We start from the raw sequence: 16,655 nt of genomic DNA on the forward strand, positions 1-16,655 counted from the left end.
CTCCTCTTTATATACAATTTAAATGGAAAATCACACACATGCGCACACACGTGCACACACACACTATATATATACACACACTTAAATCATATATGCTTCTATCAAGTTTTTTTTTTTCTCAAACAAAAAGTATATATTTTTCGTTTTGGGGGGGAGGGGGGGATAGTTTGCTTAATTAATGGTCAGAATTTAATACCTTTTTTTTAATAATACCCTAAACTGTCTTTAGAAATTTTTAGTATTTTTGAAGTACACTTATTTGATTAAAAAAATCACTTATGGAATACAATCTATTCTCTCAATCTCATAAATTAACCCAAAAAAAAAAGTGGTGATCGATTTCTAAAATTATATGACCCTTTAAATTTGAAAAATATGTTAAAATGCATGCGACAATTTTTCTTTTTCACTAATATTTAGGGTGACTTTATGAGTATTTTGTTATGAATAACACCTACTGAAAAAAATTATCTTTCTTGTTATATCCTCTCTTACTTGCACTCCTCTTTTTTTTTTTTTTTTTAGTGTCTAAAATAAATGGATTCTCTTCCAAACAAATTTTGCCAAGTCAATACCACCCACTTAATTAGTATATCCCTGGATTTCTGGTCATATTCAGCCCATTATTGAAATAATAACAAACTGCTACCGCACTGGTTGGTTTGGTTAAGCATTTTGGGAGTTTAAAATTACATTTTTAAAATTTAAAACTTTGTTTCGCAACAACAACTCCTTATATCTTTTTTAACAAAACAAAAATTTTAAACAAAAAACAATGTTTTGCAACAGATTGTACAAATGCAACCTACATTCAATTAAAAAAAAAAAAAAAACAAAAAAAACAAAACAAAACAAACAAACAAACAAACAAACTACTACTACATAAATAAGCTTCCCTCAAACCCCATGAATACATCCTTAAGAAATCGAACCCAACCACTGGTGCTAGTACAGGAAGAAAGAAATGGCCCTCTCTTTTTCTCTCTCCTTGTTACTCTCTTTTATGCTAACAATCCTCTTGATTTGCCCAACACATGCACATAATTAAAATGTGCAGGTATCAGAAAAAGTGCTTTATGATATTTGCCATAACCATGCAGATTCTTCTTTTTGCTTGAAAGCTCTCAAATCCGACCCTAGTGCATCCTTACCCGACCTTGTTGGCCTTGCCAATATCTCAATTAACTTGGCTGATGTTGCTGCTAATAAAACCCTTGAGCTTATTGCTTCACTCAAAAGCAAGACCTCGGACACCGTATTAGCATCGCAGTATGAAAGCTGCGGCGTATTCTATGGAAACATTGTTGACATTATAGAAGATGCAAAGAAAGCATGGAAAGCTGGTGACTACGAAACAGTTTTTGTTAAAGCTGGTGGTATCCTCACTTACAATGTTGATTGTAGCGATGCATTAACATTTGCTGAAGCATCCTCTCTCCAAGAAGCGAATAAAGAAGTGTATAATTGCTTCACGACACTGTTGCGTGTTTCAAAGCGCCTAAGAGTACTAGTATTGGGGAATGCTAATGTCAAATCTAAGAGAAATTTGACATTTTAAGCCCCAAAAACTCTTGCATCAGGGAATTGTAAACAGCAGTATTGCAAATTTTTTTGCAATACTGCTACAGTACAATTCTAAACATAGAATTGCACTATTCACAGTATTGTAAAAGAATAATAATATTTTATTATGTTTTTTCCCACGAAATCTTCTCTCTCTTCCTTCTCTATTTCTCCGTTTGCTCTCTCCTCTCTTCAGACCCAAACACCATCCTCCTTTCAACATCAACATCAACATCACACACCATCCTCCATCGCTGAAGCTTCACCAAGTCTCTCACCCATCTTCATTGCTGAAGCATCACTACCCACACCCACTGTCACCACAGCCACAGCCACAACCACAGCCATAGCCACCACAACCACCACCACCCACCCACCCACCTGCTACCACCGTAAACCCCAACCCAAAATCAGCCCACCACTAGCCACCACCACCACAAACCATACCCACCATCAACCAAAACCCACTCATCCACCTACCTTCCATCACCGTGAACCCCAACCCAAAATCAATCTGCCACTAACACCATAACCCATACCCATCCACAACCAGCACCCAAAGCCACTCCGATCAACCCACGAACCCAACCACAAAAATCAAACCCCAATCCAAAATCAATCCGCCACCAACACCATAACCCATACCCATCCACAGCCAACACCCAAAGCCACTCCGATCAACCCATAAACCCAACCACGAAAATCAAATCCCACCAAAATCAATCAAAACCCAACAAAATTAAAACTCACCGAAAAACAATCCACGATCCACCACAGAGACCCACAATTCACGATCCACCGCAGAGATGTAGAAATTCCACGATCCACGATCCATCCCAGAGACCCATGATCCATGAAAAACCACTGCAGCCCGACCACACCTAGCACCAGAGAGACCCATAAACTCGAGAGGCAGTCAGGCATAGAGAAAGGGAAATGGAGGGGCAGAGAGAAAGTGACAGAGCATGGGAGAGAAAGTGAAAAAAAGGATGAAAAAAATGATGAAATTCCAACCAAGTCTGAAAAAATGTAGCGGCTGGAAATAAATAATAAAGAATGATTAAAAAATAATATTTTAATAAAAATAGAGTTTTGGGATGTTGGAGAAATGGTAAAATGGTATGGTATAATGATAAAGTGGCTTTTTGGAATGGTAAAATAGAGTAGAATTAGAATTTTCTGATGTTAATGCTCTAACAAAAGATAGCTAAATCCTCATGTGCGTGTGGCCATGAAGTATAGAATATTTGATATTATCCATCATCTTCTATGATTTAATATAATATAAGTTTAAAATGCTGTTTTGTTTTTATTTTTGTGTGTTTTATACAAGTCTGGTTTTCTTTCTAGATTCACATTTTGTAATTTTTTTTAATAAATGCATTAGGATTTGAAATCTGTTCACTTTATAATAATTGTGTTTTTTTTTCTTTCAATCATCTAATCAACAAGCATATGGGTTCCTTACCCTTTTAGGCATAGGTGGGATTTATACCCAAATTGGCCAAATCCTTTATCTCACGACAAAAAAAAAAAAAAAAAAAAAAAAAAAACTCACCAATTGAGTAAATTAGAATCCATCCTAAGCAACCTTTTGAGATAAATTAATAGAACCACGACATCCAAGGGCAGAGCCGGGAGGGTCAAGAGGGGGCACCCCCCCCCCCCCCCAGCGCCCTAACTCTTCTGAAACTTTCTTAGCTATAGACTATGAGAAAAGCTTGCCCCCTTTGATTCATTAACATAGGAAAAAAACAAAACAACACTCAATAAAATGAACTAAAAACTAACACAGTCTTCCTCAAAAAAAGTAAAAGAACATGGCACTGTAACAAAGAGAGCAAGGAGTTACCTAACATATCAAAGTCTTTTTTTTTTTTTTGATTTGGACACAACAAAGTTAACAAGTCAAAAAGAACTTTTAACTTTGGCTTGTCTTACCTTTTCACTTTTTCACTAATATACTATTACAGACTCATAACACTCCTACCTTTTATTTTTTATTTAATTTATTTAAATGGTAAGAAACACAATAATTTTCACAATAGTTGAGTTAGTAAATTTTTACTTATTTACAATTGTATGTTTATTTTGTCATAAATATTTGTTAATAATTTCAAATTAACTTTGTCCCTAACTAAAATTCTGGCTCCGCCACTTACAAGATCACACTTATAATATTATTTAATTGCTTCATGTCTTTGAAGTTTTAAATTAAAACTTTTAATGCTTTCTGGTTGCTCCTGGTTAGGCAATGTAGCGATGACAACCATACGTGGGTAACAATTTTACTGTGAGAGTACATTCACACACAAAAAATAAAATAAAATATTTGTGACAGGCTTGGGTTAACGTGGCTGAGGAGGAACCACCCATTAGCGTTATGTCTACCACCTATGGACACATTCCTTCCCACACCTGTGCTTATGTGTCGTGCGAGGCTATTAATTTATGTCCAAAGACTACTCAAACCAGATTCTAAGTCTATATTTAGTGATTCTCAAAAAAAAAAAAAAAAAAAAAAGTCTACATTTAGTAAATGTTTTTATTTTCTATTTTCAATTTCTTGTTTTTAAGAAAAAAAGAAAAAAAAATTGTTATGTTTTCAAATTGGAAAACAAGTTTGGTTAGTTGAAAAGAAAAACTAATATATATATATATATATATATATTTTTTTTTTTTTTGAATTACATGCTCCCATTACATTCCTTTGTCAACATTATTGTGGAAGCACCTTTTTAAGAGATTCATTACAATTTACAAGACAAAAATATAGGGATCAAACAACACAAAATTCAACCCCAAAAAAGGAAAAAAGAAATAACAAAATTCAAATGAAATTCATTCTGGTAGTGGCGGTGTAACTCGTTAAAATGAGATTGAGCCAAGAAGCTTGAAGAGATTCCCCATAGTAAAATCATATTACGTGTTATTGTAAATCCATGGAAATAGATCAATATGCCCACCACTAGCCGCTTCCATTCCACATATTATAAAATTACTGTTTCACAATAAAATTAATAATAGAACCAATCCCAAACACTAGCTCTGAAATTAATTAGAAATAGATTTTGTTTTGTTTCTTACATGGGTTTCAATTGATACTCTTGAGGTATTACGTAATATTCTTGTTGGGGGGGGGGGGGGGGGGATGGGCATTTGCTCCTAATTTATAAACTATGCAGCAAAATGCCCCTATTTTGAAACTATTTAGCAAAATGTCCCTGTTTAATCGAGTTATAGGTGAAACTCGACATTAGCAATGTCGAGTTCTATACATATTTTTCCACTTAATTTTTTTTGAAAATTTAAGTGAAACTCGATATTTCAAATGTCATGTTACACTTGAAAATATACACAGTTCTCGATTTTGAAGATATCGAGTTTTACACAAAATTCGATTTTGTTAAAATTGAGTTTAAAAAATAGGGGCATTTTGCTAAATAATTTCAAAACAGAGGCATTTTATTGTATAGATTAGGGGCAAATGCCCATTTTCCCCAATATCCTTGTATAATTGAAAAAAGAAATAATGAAGTTTGAACAAATGTGAAATACTTGCAGATCTGCTTAATAGATGTGTATCTCTGATTGATGGGCTTCCAAAATCTATGAAAGACTTGTAGATCTGCTTCTAGAAAAATAGAAATATGAAATTAGGAAGGAAGAGAAAGAGGAAGGCAATGATCTTGGTGTGAAGAAGATGAATACCAATCTGGAAAAGATTTAGAAGAACAACAAGAAATCTAAAATTATGAGAGGAGAGAGAGAAAGGGGATAGGTCTACGGGAAAAGGGAAAAAATATTGTAGGTAAAAAAAAAAAGAGCTTTAAACACCTTGTAGAAAAGGGAGGATTTGCTATGCAATAACCTCCACGCTTGTTTAGCCAGCAAAGAATCATTAAAATGAGTCAAGTCTCTGAATCCCATTCCTCCATCCATTTTTGATTTAGTCATCTTCTCCCACTTAAGCCAATGGATTTTCTTTCGATCACTCTGATATCCCCACCAAAACTTTTTGATAAGAGCTTCTATATCGTGACACAAGCCAAGTTAATTTAAAGCATCGCATGGCAAAGGTTAGTGTGACCTATATTACTGATTCGAGAAGAATTTCTCGTCCTGCTTGAAATAAAAGTTTACCTTCCCGGCCTTGCAGTTTTCTCCATACCTTTTCTTTGATATAACTGAAGCTTTCCTTTTTCCCCCTCCCGACAAAAGACAGAAGTCCCAAATATTTTTCATACTATGTAATCTCCTGCAAACCCATAGCATTCTTAATATGCTATCTGGTGCTCTCTATAGTGGATTTGGTAAAGAAAATTGTCGTCTTATTTCTATTCACTTTTTGGCCCGAAACCTTCTCATAGGTGTCCAGAATATTCAAATTTTTTTGCAAATTCATTAGAAGTAGCCCTATAAAAAGCAAACTGTCATCTCCAAACTGTAGATGAGTTAGTTTTGGGCTTCTTTTATAGAGAGAAAAGCCTTGTATATCCCCATCTTGTGTATTTGTTTCTCCAAAAAAAAAAGTCCAATCTTATTTGGTGTGAACCAAGAATATTATTTATACAATAAGTTTATTCACCCAAGCTGTGAGGCATTGATATGCTTGTTTCCATACGTCTATCTTTAGTTGGTGAAATCCTTGTTTATAATTCACATAAAATATATATATATATATATATTTTTTTTTTTTTTTTTGGTAAAACAGATGATACATTAAAGCTAAGACACTACATCAAGGACAGAACAAATTCTATCAACAAAGACACCATTACAATCCTCATCTAAAATAGTCCTAATGATCTCAGGTGGGCAATCAAAATGCACTAAGCAAGAAATCTAATCCAGCCCCACCTTAGCCAACATGTCTGCACAACGATTTGCCTCCCGGTAGCAGTGTTTAAACTGAATTTGATGGAATTGCATCATTAACTGCTTACAATCATCCAGAATAGGTGATATAACATTTCCCTCACAGATTGGGTTCCCAAAGACATCAACAATTGACTTCGCATCAAGCTCAACAATAATGGAGTGAATGTTCAAATTGTAGCAAAGAGCAAGTCCATCTCTAATGCCCCACAGTTCAGCTGCAAAGCTGGTAGTTGACCCAATATTCCTGGAAAAACCAGCAACCCAAGCACCATTTTCATCCCTTATCAACCCCCCACACCCTGCTAGACCCGAGCTTCCCACATAAAATATATATATATATATATATATGTATATACATATGTGTATGTATGTATGTATATGTATACACACACACACACACACATATATATATATATATGTATATACATATGTGTATGTATGTATGTATATGTATACACACACACACACACATATATATATATATATATATCTATCTATATTTATATATAAAAGCAGAAGCTGAGAGAAAATGAGTTCCTAGAATTAAGGAGATAATGACAAATAGGAAAAGTCCTTACCTAAAATTCAGACATGTGTATCTTTAAAAAGCGATACATTATATTGTTTTCAAAAAATTAACACCGTTTGGCTGTAATTGTTTATATTAAAAAAAATGTTAAAAAGAAAAAAAAAACGTAGAAATTAAAAAATATCTACCGATCTTTTAGACTACTTAACATTTTCTCTCCCTTAAAAAAAAAAAAAAAACCCTGCCAATATTGCGATACAGAGAAAGGGAAAAAAGGGCTTACAATACTCCCAAAAAACACTTGCGTTACTGAGAATGGAGAAGGAGAGAGAGATCGAGAGATCAAAAACTGAAACCCAAAACATCAGGCACCAATCAAGATGAAGAAGAGCCGTACAGTCTCTTCTAATATCCCCAAACTCTCTCAATCTCTCTTCTCACGAACCCTAATCTTTTTCTTCAAGAATATTCAATCCCTTCAATCCAGGCTACAGGTTTGTTCTTTAATTTAATCTTTTTCCAATTTAAGATTCACGTATTTGTTTCTTTCACTCTATATTATTGAATTCCTCAAATTTTTAAAGTTAAATTAATTTTGTTATATGCTTTCGACTTATACAATTGCAATGAGATTTTGTTTCCTGAAATTAGGGTTAAGGAATTCGAAGTTATGATATTTGACTATTTTTATTAAATATCTTCGGTAATGGTTTGTTTGAATTCTTCTTTTTTGGATTTAAATCATTCAATTTCTTTCTCTGCAAATCTAGAGTCTCTAATTTAATCAAAGCAAAGGTATTAATTTCTTTTCCTTACATTCTCTTCGATTATGGTTTGCTGTCAATTTAGGAATTTGGATTTATAACCCTTTTCCTCTCTATTTGTTAAAATCAGGGAAAACACTTACAATATGAAAATCCTACCTGTGTTTTATTAGCCTCTTATCTGTTCTGTTTTTTTAAGGGGAGTGAAATTGTGGGATTTTGAAATCTGATAGAATAACTTTCTCTATATATTTTTTAAAAAGATACTTTTAAGTCTTGATTTTGTTGTTTTTGATGTTGGATTTTAATGGGTTTAAATTGTGAAATCTAAAAGTATAATAGTAAAAGGAAATGGATCAAGTTCTAAAGTTTTTTTTTTTTTGTTTGTCTCAAATTTCAATTACATTTGTTAGTATACTTTTATAATTGTGGATTACTTCTGGTATTTAAATACCATGAAATTTCAGTAAGTTGCGGAGACAAGTAGAGAATCTGTCATGTAGCCAGAACCACTACAGGTAAAGGTTATTGTTTATTCGTTTTTAAATTATAACATAACTTGATTTTATGTTCAATCCATAACTTGATTTTATGTTTAGTCATTTGGTTGGATAGGTTTGGATTTATGTATTTCAGTTAGATTTGGATTTGGGTACAGTAATTGGGCTAGAATTTATTTTATTTTATGTTTTTTCCCGTAATGAGCATTTTTAAATTCGTGCCTTTGGTTTTTTGTTAAATTCCTGATTCAAAATCTTGGTTTCTCTATTTGTGTTTGCCTTTTGTTGGAGCCCCTGGATTGTGTGGAATTATAATGGTGTGGACATCAGTTATTTTTAATTGGCATGGACCTATTAATGTTCCTCAAGTTTTTTTATTTTGGATACCTCATCGGTTCTTTCTTTGTTTTAGAGTTATGATTGAATTTTAACCTATGGTGTCTATTGTTTCTGTTTGTGTTATTTATATTTCAATCTATGTAGAGAGCAAAGAGTAGGGAGGCAATGAGACATGAGAGAATTAGAAGTGTTACCAACAAAGGATGCAATTTCAACATGATTGTAGACCCAATGCGGCTGGCTAATCTTCTTTGCAGGATAGCCTTTATTGTCTACAACAATCTGTCATTAACACAGGTTTTAAACTTTTAATTCTTTTTCACCTTTCTTATATGGCATACTTTGTACTTCTTTCTATTTGTGTATAGGACTTCTATTATTTCTGTTAATTGTTTCTTCAAACTTATCTTATTTTAAAATGTTATTTTATTTCATATTTTTAGTGCATATTGGCATGACCAGCATGAAGATTTATTGAGCTTTTTTAATGCCTCTTATAAGTGTTGAATATAGAGGACAAAACAGGGGTATAATAAAGTTGTTGGTGACGGATAATGTCTATATTCCCATGTATTTTCTTTTTAAGTTCTTTTTGGCACTTAAATGTGAAGAGAAAACAATTGAAGACCAGCAATTGTTGTGGAACATTCCACTTGACAATATGCAACTAATCCTAACCATGAAGAATAGATTATCATTGTACAAATACATATTATCATTTCTTAGAGTATGAGTTTTTGATGGCCGTAGGTAATATTTTGAATATTATGATCCACCTTTAATCTTATGTAATGAAAATTATCATAAATAGAGGGGTTATACGTCTTTAGTAAACTTTGGTGCTTGGTCTTACTATAGTTTGAAAATGTACTACAATTTGACAGTAGGCATGATCTATTGACAAACAATCCTTAATTTCCAACCTGTTACTTAAGATTGCGTTAAGAAATTGGTCTTACAGTCACCCATCAATGTGTAGTAGTCTCTCTTTTGTTTCGGTTTTGCCCTTGCAACACGTGAATAAAATGCTTTTTGGAAAAATCTTGATAGAATTTTGGAGGGTTAAATTATAATGGAAGTAACTACTGCCATCCTATTTCCTTTTTTTTTTTTTTTTAATATATCAAAATTAAATATTCAACAAACTAACAGAAAAACATGTCAAATGGTGATGAATAGATTGAACACCACAATGGACATTAATGTTACACAAATTATACCAAGGAGACCACGTGAAGTACATGATGGAGAACTTTCCTTGCATAATGGAAAATCAATATCTTAAATAAAGGACTTGGAGTGGAACTTAGAGACAAAGGTATCAAAGGTAAACGAGAAAAACTATTTGTAAATTTATAAATGCACACATAATAAAAATATACATTATACTAACAACTTTGCAACTGAAATAAGTATAGGATACATGTCCAAGTAGAAAGTAAAACCGATTCAACAACATTCATTTCATTTGACAAAGCGACTGAGAAATTTGTATCTAATACTATAAAAGAACTTGCAGAGATATAAGCAGAGGAAATTTCAATTAGAAATATCAATTCTATTTACGTAGCTTTTCCTCTTACATACATTATCCCCAATCTGTCCTTGCACTCGAAAACAATGCCAGCCAATTTTATTTGTATTAGCAAAACACCTGCACTTTATGAGCATCATTATTTGAACAATTAACCATCCACCCCCTTTCATATTTTACTATTACATTAAGTGAAATAAACCAACCTTCAAATACAATTTTGTTCTTCAAAAAACACACAGAATCTCATGCAAAGCGTTAATCATGATGTATGTATGTTTACTTTGCTAAATTTATGAGCTCTTAGGTTTTCTTCTTTTCCTATTACTAACCAATCATATTGACAGTTTATGCATGATGTGTTAGTGTACAATATTGTTGATTAAAATCATAATGGTTGTTGAGGTTGTACTACTCTTTGTATTTCTATGGTAGGTAACGTAGAAGTAACAACCATATAGTTTATCTCTACTATATACAATCTCTTCTATCAAAAAAAAAAAAAAAAAGAAAGATTGGTGGGGAGATATTTCTAAGAAAGGGGCTCTGCCTTGGCAAATAACAGCTGTGATGGAAGACATCTGAGACTTCCTGGCTTAGTGTAGACATTTATATTTTGTACATAGAAATTTATTGGCAAAAGAAAAGTCTTAGGTGCATTTTTTTGGGACAATAACTGGAGTGCTTAGTAGTTTTTCTTTCTTCAAGATTTATAGAAAGCTTATAGAAATGTTCAAAGGGCTTAAAAAGGTTTGTAATTCCGTATGCAATATATTTGGATCAATGATGATTTAAATGCCAGTCAAGTTTTTTGGTTGGCATGTATGTTATGCATTATATTTTTTTTTTTTTTTGAAGAGTATGTTATGCATTATAAAATGCATATAAGTTTAGACTTAAATATGATTTTTTATTTTACTTTGTTAGTTAGTATGGTTTAGTAGGAGTTGTGAAATTGAATTAAACATCTATTGAATGGATAGACTAAGGAGAATATGTGTCTAAAATTAATGAGGTTAAGAAAATTTGTGTCATGAGGTAGCTTAAACAAAACATAGATTATGATCAAACTTTGTGGTTTATAAGCATTTATGATTTTTTTTTTTTTTTTTTTTTTTTAGTTCCTTATCAAGTTTCTAAGATACATTTACTTTGTGCAGTATCTAAATGTTAGAGGCACATTGGAATTCAAAAGAAAAAAAAAAAGTTAGCTAATGCTGAATCAGCATCTTCGAATGCACTTGGTTGGATTGTTTTAGATTAGATATTTGAGTTAGATTTGGTTTTAATTATGGTATTGGGTTTAAAATAAATTTTGTTTTCGGTATTTGAATTAGATCTGGATTAAAACTGTAATACCGTATGCAATCATCTCATCTCTTTTATAAACCACTAATCTCTTAGGTGATAAATATCATGGGTATTTTGATTGGATTGGTTTTGTTTTAGGTATTTGGGTTAGATTTATTTATTTTAAATAATCTGAATTTTTTTGTAATTAAGGTACGTATTTAGGTTAGAAGCAGTTTTGCTGTGGGTATTTGTGTAAGATTTGGTTTTGATTTGTAATATATAATTGCTAAACTTCTATTCAGTCATAAGTTAATCTTTGACTTGGGAGGGGAGAATGTTCCACATGGAAGCCTTTCAAAATTGGATATGGAATTTGAGCATATTGGTTTGATGGGCATGTTTCCTTTTCTTTGCAAGTATTGATTTTAAAGCTTTTCAATCTGTGAGTCTTTACATTGTCAATTAGTTAACAATTTTTTTTTTCTTCAATTTCCTTTGGGGCTTCTTGAATGCTGAAAAAACTATAAGAAAGACAGAGAATTACCATTTTCTGTTTGCAAGATTTGGGGCTGTGCAAGCTTGAAAATAATATAATTTAGCTTGATTTTTTTAAAAAAAATATTTTTGTTTGTTTAGCTTTTGAGAAAATTAACTACTATGAAAGAAAATATCATGTTGATTCTCACAACAATTCTCTATTTGCAGCTTATAAACCTGCTGAAGATGGAAAATGAGAAGATGATAGCATGCTTATTCAAATGCTTCGCAAATGAAACAATGCTACTAAACAAAATGCATCAAAGAAGAAGAAAAATTGGAGGAGGAAAAATAGCAACTACAGAATTCAATTTAATTTTCAGTTTTTGTTTTTCCTCTTACCTGGTGGGTGAATTTTTAATAATAAAACAATGAATGTGATTGCTATTAAGTTGACAGGTTTTTAGTGGTATCATCTTAATATCTTTTGGTTAATTTTTTGTTTATAGTTTGTGAAATTATTATTGCTATGACAGCCTTGCAGCTATTCTTTGATGATAACTTCATATTATCCAACCAACTGATGTGAATGCTCTTAGGGTGTTTATGTGTTGATCATCCTTATGTTTGGTTTATTTGTTTTACCATTAAGCTGCAATTAAATAATGTGCCAAGAAAAAGACATATTTTAAAACTAGGAAAAAGCAAAGTCACCATCAATTATTGTTCTTATTATCACAATTTTTTTGTCACTGATGAATAATTATTGGAGGATTTACAGACAGTTCAGTCAACCTCAACTAATATACATAGATGGTTACAAATTAAAGAATGATCATATATACTTCCTTTTCTAAATTTTTTGTTTCCTTACATCTTTCCTTTTCCCCCTTTTATGTACCAACTTTAAGTCCATACTTTCGGGTGAAAGAAGTTCTGGGGCAATGCAAGATGGACTCAACGGACTCCTTGGGCTGACACTTAATTGAGATGGCTCATATCCCATGAGGAAGTACTCCAATGGTATTAACTTAGCATGGGGCTGCTCCTCTGTCACCATTGACCCACATGCCTAAACCTATATGTCCCCATATTCATAACAGCTTAATGTATATAGTTTTAGGTATTGGACACTATATGCTTAAATATACTATGTTATTAAAGTTTGAATATATATATAGTAGAAGTATGATAAGTTTATGTTAAATGCAAAGTTCATTAATATGTAAAACGATCCCGCGCATTGCGCGGGTTAAACACTAGTATATAATAAAAGTTAAATATTTTGTGTTGTTCAGTTTTTCTTGGTTTACATTTCTTTTTCCTTTTCTAATGCGTCTTGATTTACATTTTATTTTTCAACCTAAGAGTTATGTCAATTGTCAATTGAATGTTAAACCTTTTTCAACCTAAATTTTGGGAGGAATCATAGTGATCATTTCTTTTCATAGATTAGTCGCTCTTACTAGTTGAGACTTGAGAGGGTAGCTTGAACAAAGGGATCAATTTTGATGTTTGCTCAACTCATGATCATCCAGCCGAGCTGACTTATGAAACCGAGTTCACATATGCTCTGTCATCATCTTGCTCATCAACAAATTATGTACTACCCTTTTTTATTATAAGGGTTTGGTAATGTTGACAGAAGAGAAGTATTTTTATTCACCATACCATCACTTTTGTTGTTGTTGTTGTTGTTGTTTTTTTTTTTTTTTTTTTTTTTGTCATAATACCGCTCCTCTTTCTTTCTTTTTTTGGCGAGAATACGACTCTTCTTTATGTACAATTTAAATGGAAAATCATGTGTATATATATATGTGTGTGTATACACGGGGGGAGGGTGGGGGGAGTTTGCTTAATTAATGGTCAGAATTTAATACCATTTTTTTTTAATTATACCCTAAACTATCTCTAGAAATTTTTAGTATTTCTGAACTACACTTATTTGATTAAAAAATAACACTTACGGAATAGATCCTCTATTCTCTCATTCTCATAAATTAACAAAAAAAAAAAAAAATGGTGATCAATTTCTAAAAAGTTTACGACCCTTCAAATTGGAAAAATATGTTAAAATGCATGTGACAATTTTTCATTTTCTCTGATATTTAGGGTGACTTTATGAGTATTTTGTTACAAATAACACCTACTGAAACGAATTATCTTTCTTGTTATTTCCTCTCTTACCTGCGCTCCGTTTTTATGGTATATAAGGCACTAATTAACAATTTAGTGCCTAGAATAAATGGTTTCTCTTCCAAACAAATTTTGCCAAGTCAATACCACCCACTTAATAAGTATATCCCTAGATTTCTGGTCATATTCAGCCCATTTTTGAAAGAATAACAAACTGTTACTGGTTTGGTTAAGCATTTTGGGAGTTTAAAATTGTATTTTTAAAACTTAAAACTCTGTTTCATAACAACAACTTCTCATACCTTTTTTTATAAACACTCATTTTAAACAAAAAACCCCGTTTTGCAACGGATTATACAAATGCACCCCACATTTTATTAAGAACGCAAACAAACAAACTACTGCTATATAAGCTTCCCTCGAACCACATGAATACATCCTCAAGAAATCAAACCCAACCATTGGTGTTAGTACAGGAAGAAAGAAATGGCCCCGTCTTTTTATCTCTCCTTGTTGCTCTCTCTTATGCTAACGATCCTATTCATTAGCCCAGCAGATTCACATTACACTTTATCAGAAAAAGTGCTTCATGATATTTGCTCTAAACACAAACATGCTCCTGTTTGCTTGAAAGCCCTCCAATCCTATCCTATTACACCCTTAGCCCACGTTATTGGCCTTACCAAGATTTCAATTAACCAAGCTGCTGTTGCTGCTAATAAAACCATTGAGCTTATGGCTTTACTCAAACGCAAGACCATGGTCCCCTCATATGTAGCGCAGTATGAAATCTGCCATGAAATGTATGTAAATATTATTGACCAGACAGAAGATGCAAAGAAAGCATTGAAAGCTGGTGACTACGAAAAAGTATTTGTTGCTGCTGCACGTATCCTCACTTACAATGCTGATTGTAGCGATGAATTAGGATCCCCCGACTCAGTCCCTCTCCAAGAAATGAATAAAAAAGTGTTTGACTACTACTTCACGACACTGTTGCGTGTTTCAAATAGCCTAACAAAATATGTCTAAAAAATCCTCATGTACATGTGGCCATGCAATATAGAATATCTGATATTAGCATCCCTTTGTTTCAAAACTCCTGTCAGGAGATAGCTAAATCCTCATGTGCATGTGGCCATGAAGTATAGAATATTTGATATTATCCATCACCTTCTATTGAATCAATATAATATATAAGTTTAAAATGTTGTTTTGTTTTTGTTTTTGTGTGTTTTATACAAGTCTGGTTTTCTTTCTTGATTCACATTTTGTAATTTCTTTTAATAAATACTATTGGATTTGAAATGTGTTCACTTTATAATAATTTTTTTTTTTTTTAAATTATCATTTAACCAACATGGCATATGGTTCCTCCTTTTAGGCATATGTGGTATTTATACCCAAATTGGCCATATTCTTTATCCAACAACAAAAAACTCACCAATTGAGTTAATTAGAATCTGTTCTGCTAGGCAAACAATTGACATGAATTAATAGAATCGTGAGATCACACTTATAATATTGTTTAATTACTCCATATCATAGGAGGAACAAATAAATTACTACTATAAAACCTTTATTCGATTAAAAAAAAAAGATTGTTTATTACTACCATGAAGCCTTTATTTGATAAAAATAAATAAATAAATATCTTTGTATCCATGGATTTGTCAATCTAACTAGTTAATTGGGAGGGTAACTCAAACAGAGGCCGCTCGTTAAGAGATCAGCAAGACTCATCATTATGCCATGTCATCATGCATGCAAATAATACAATTTTTTTTAATTACTATAATTTCTTTTGTTAATAAAAATAAAATCATAAGTTAAGGTTGTATTATTGCACATAAGATAAGTATTTTTTCTTTATCATTATAATAGCCAAGAGCCTTGTAGTGGGCACTTCTTAATGTTTCTAAAACATACAGGGTTCAACTCCCTCCTCTCCTGCTAATACTAATGAATTATAAAGGGGGAAAAATCTTAACCATAATTATATTGTCATACAAGTGTTGATATTTTGTCCACCGTCTAAAATAATTTTTTTCTATATTTAAAGATTAAAAAAATTCATTTGTTTGTTATGAAAACCAAACTTTAAAGTTTGGTTTTCATAACAAACAAATGAATTTTATTTTTCATGATACATACGATTACTCTTTAAATCCAATAAAAATGAAAAAACATTGATAAAAATTGCAGGACTAATGATTTTTTTGTATTTATTTTTCAAGATCAAAGACTCAGACACACTTTTTTTTTTTTTTTTTTTATTACAACAAAGACACATTTTTCCCCAAACCAAAGTAATTTATTGGAATTCTCTTTCACGTACGCTGGATAGAAACAAGAGCCACAACGTTGGTGTCCTCCGGCACAAGGTTGGTATAAAGTGAACGTTGATGGAGAGGTTTTTGCAGATTAAGAGAAAGCTTACTAGCCCCTTCTACAATCAGTATTATCATCAGCGGTGTTCTTGCTCAACTGCAATGCTTCTGTGAAGAGTATAAGAATTTCTCATACTAGGTGAGGAAGCAACACACTTGCTCCCTAGCAGAAGTCTCCATATTTTGTTGTTTCGGATTTATCCCGTGACGTAGAACATTTATTTTCCCATTAATGAAAATTACAATCTT

At 32.2% G+C, this 16,655-nt stretch overlaps 2 protein-coding genes across 8 annotated transcripts; both read left to right on the plus strand.

The window, feature by feature from the left end:
• The first annotated feature begins 7,203 nt into the window (after positions 1–7,203).
• Positions 7,204–12,375, plus strand: LOC126723962 (uncharacterized). 7 transcript variants are annotated; one of them, XR_007654536.1, is made up of 5 exons: positions 7,214–7,467; positions 8,205–8,255; positions 8,721–8,873; positions 9,756–9,903; positions 12,109–12,375. XR_007654536.1 is itself a non-coding variant. In XM_050427991.1 (3 exons), exons 1-3 carry the CDS (start codon positions 7,354–7,356, stop codon positions 12,313–12,315), a joined length of 474 nt encoding a protein of 157 aa, XP_050283948.1. In that variant the 5' UTR covers positions 7,204–7,353; the 3' UTR covers positions 12,316–12,375. The 7 variants fall into 7 exon arrangements, 1 of the variants encoding a protein (XP_050283948.1); XR_007654535.1 differs by lacking the exon at positions 7,214–7,467 and adding an exon at positions 7,732–7,768; XR_007654537.1 differs by lacking the exons at positions 7,214–7,467; positions 8,205–8,255 and adding an exon at positions 7,732–7,768.
• Positions 12,376–14,502: 2,127 nt separating this feature from the next.
• LOC126722768 (pectinesterase inhibitor-like) lies at positions 14,503–15,048 on the plus strand. Its single transcript, XM_050425917.1, has one exon. It carries the CDS (start codon positions 14,503–14,505, stop codon positions 15,046–15,048), a length of 546 nt encoding a protein of 181 aa, XP_050281874.1.
• Positions 15,049–16,655: the final 1,607 nt, after the last annotated feature.

Source organism: Quercus robur, chromosome 4 (assembly GCF_932294415.1).
Source record: "Quercus robur chromosome 4, dhQueRobu3.1, whole genome shotgun sequence".
Taxonomy (NCBI): domain Eukaryota; kingdom Viridiplantae; phylum Streptophyta; class Magnoliopsida; order Fagales; family Fagaceae; genus Quercus; species Quercus robur.

What these genes read in the sequence shown, in the direction of transcription:
- LOC126723962 (XM_050427991.1), top strand. Translation starts at nt 7,354, where the DNA reads ATGAAGAAGAGCCGTACAGTCTCTTCTAATATCCCCAAACTCTCTCAA. An exon ending in CCCTTCAATCCAGGCTACAG is followed by an intron (nt 7,468 to 8,720) that starts GTTTGTTCTTTA and finishes CAATCTATGTAG; the next exon opens with AGAGCAAAGAGTAGGGAGGC. An exon ending in ACAATCTGTCATTAACACAG is followed by an intron (nt 8,874 to 12,108) that starts GTTTTAAACTTT and finishes CTCTATTTGCAG; the next exon opens with CTTATAAACCTGCTGAAGAT.
- LOC126722768 (XM_050425917.1), top strand. Translation starts at nt 14,503, where the DNA reads ATGGCCCCGTCTTTTTATCTCTCCTTGTTGCTCTCTCTTATGCTAACG.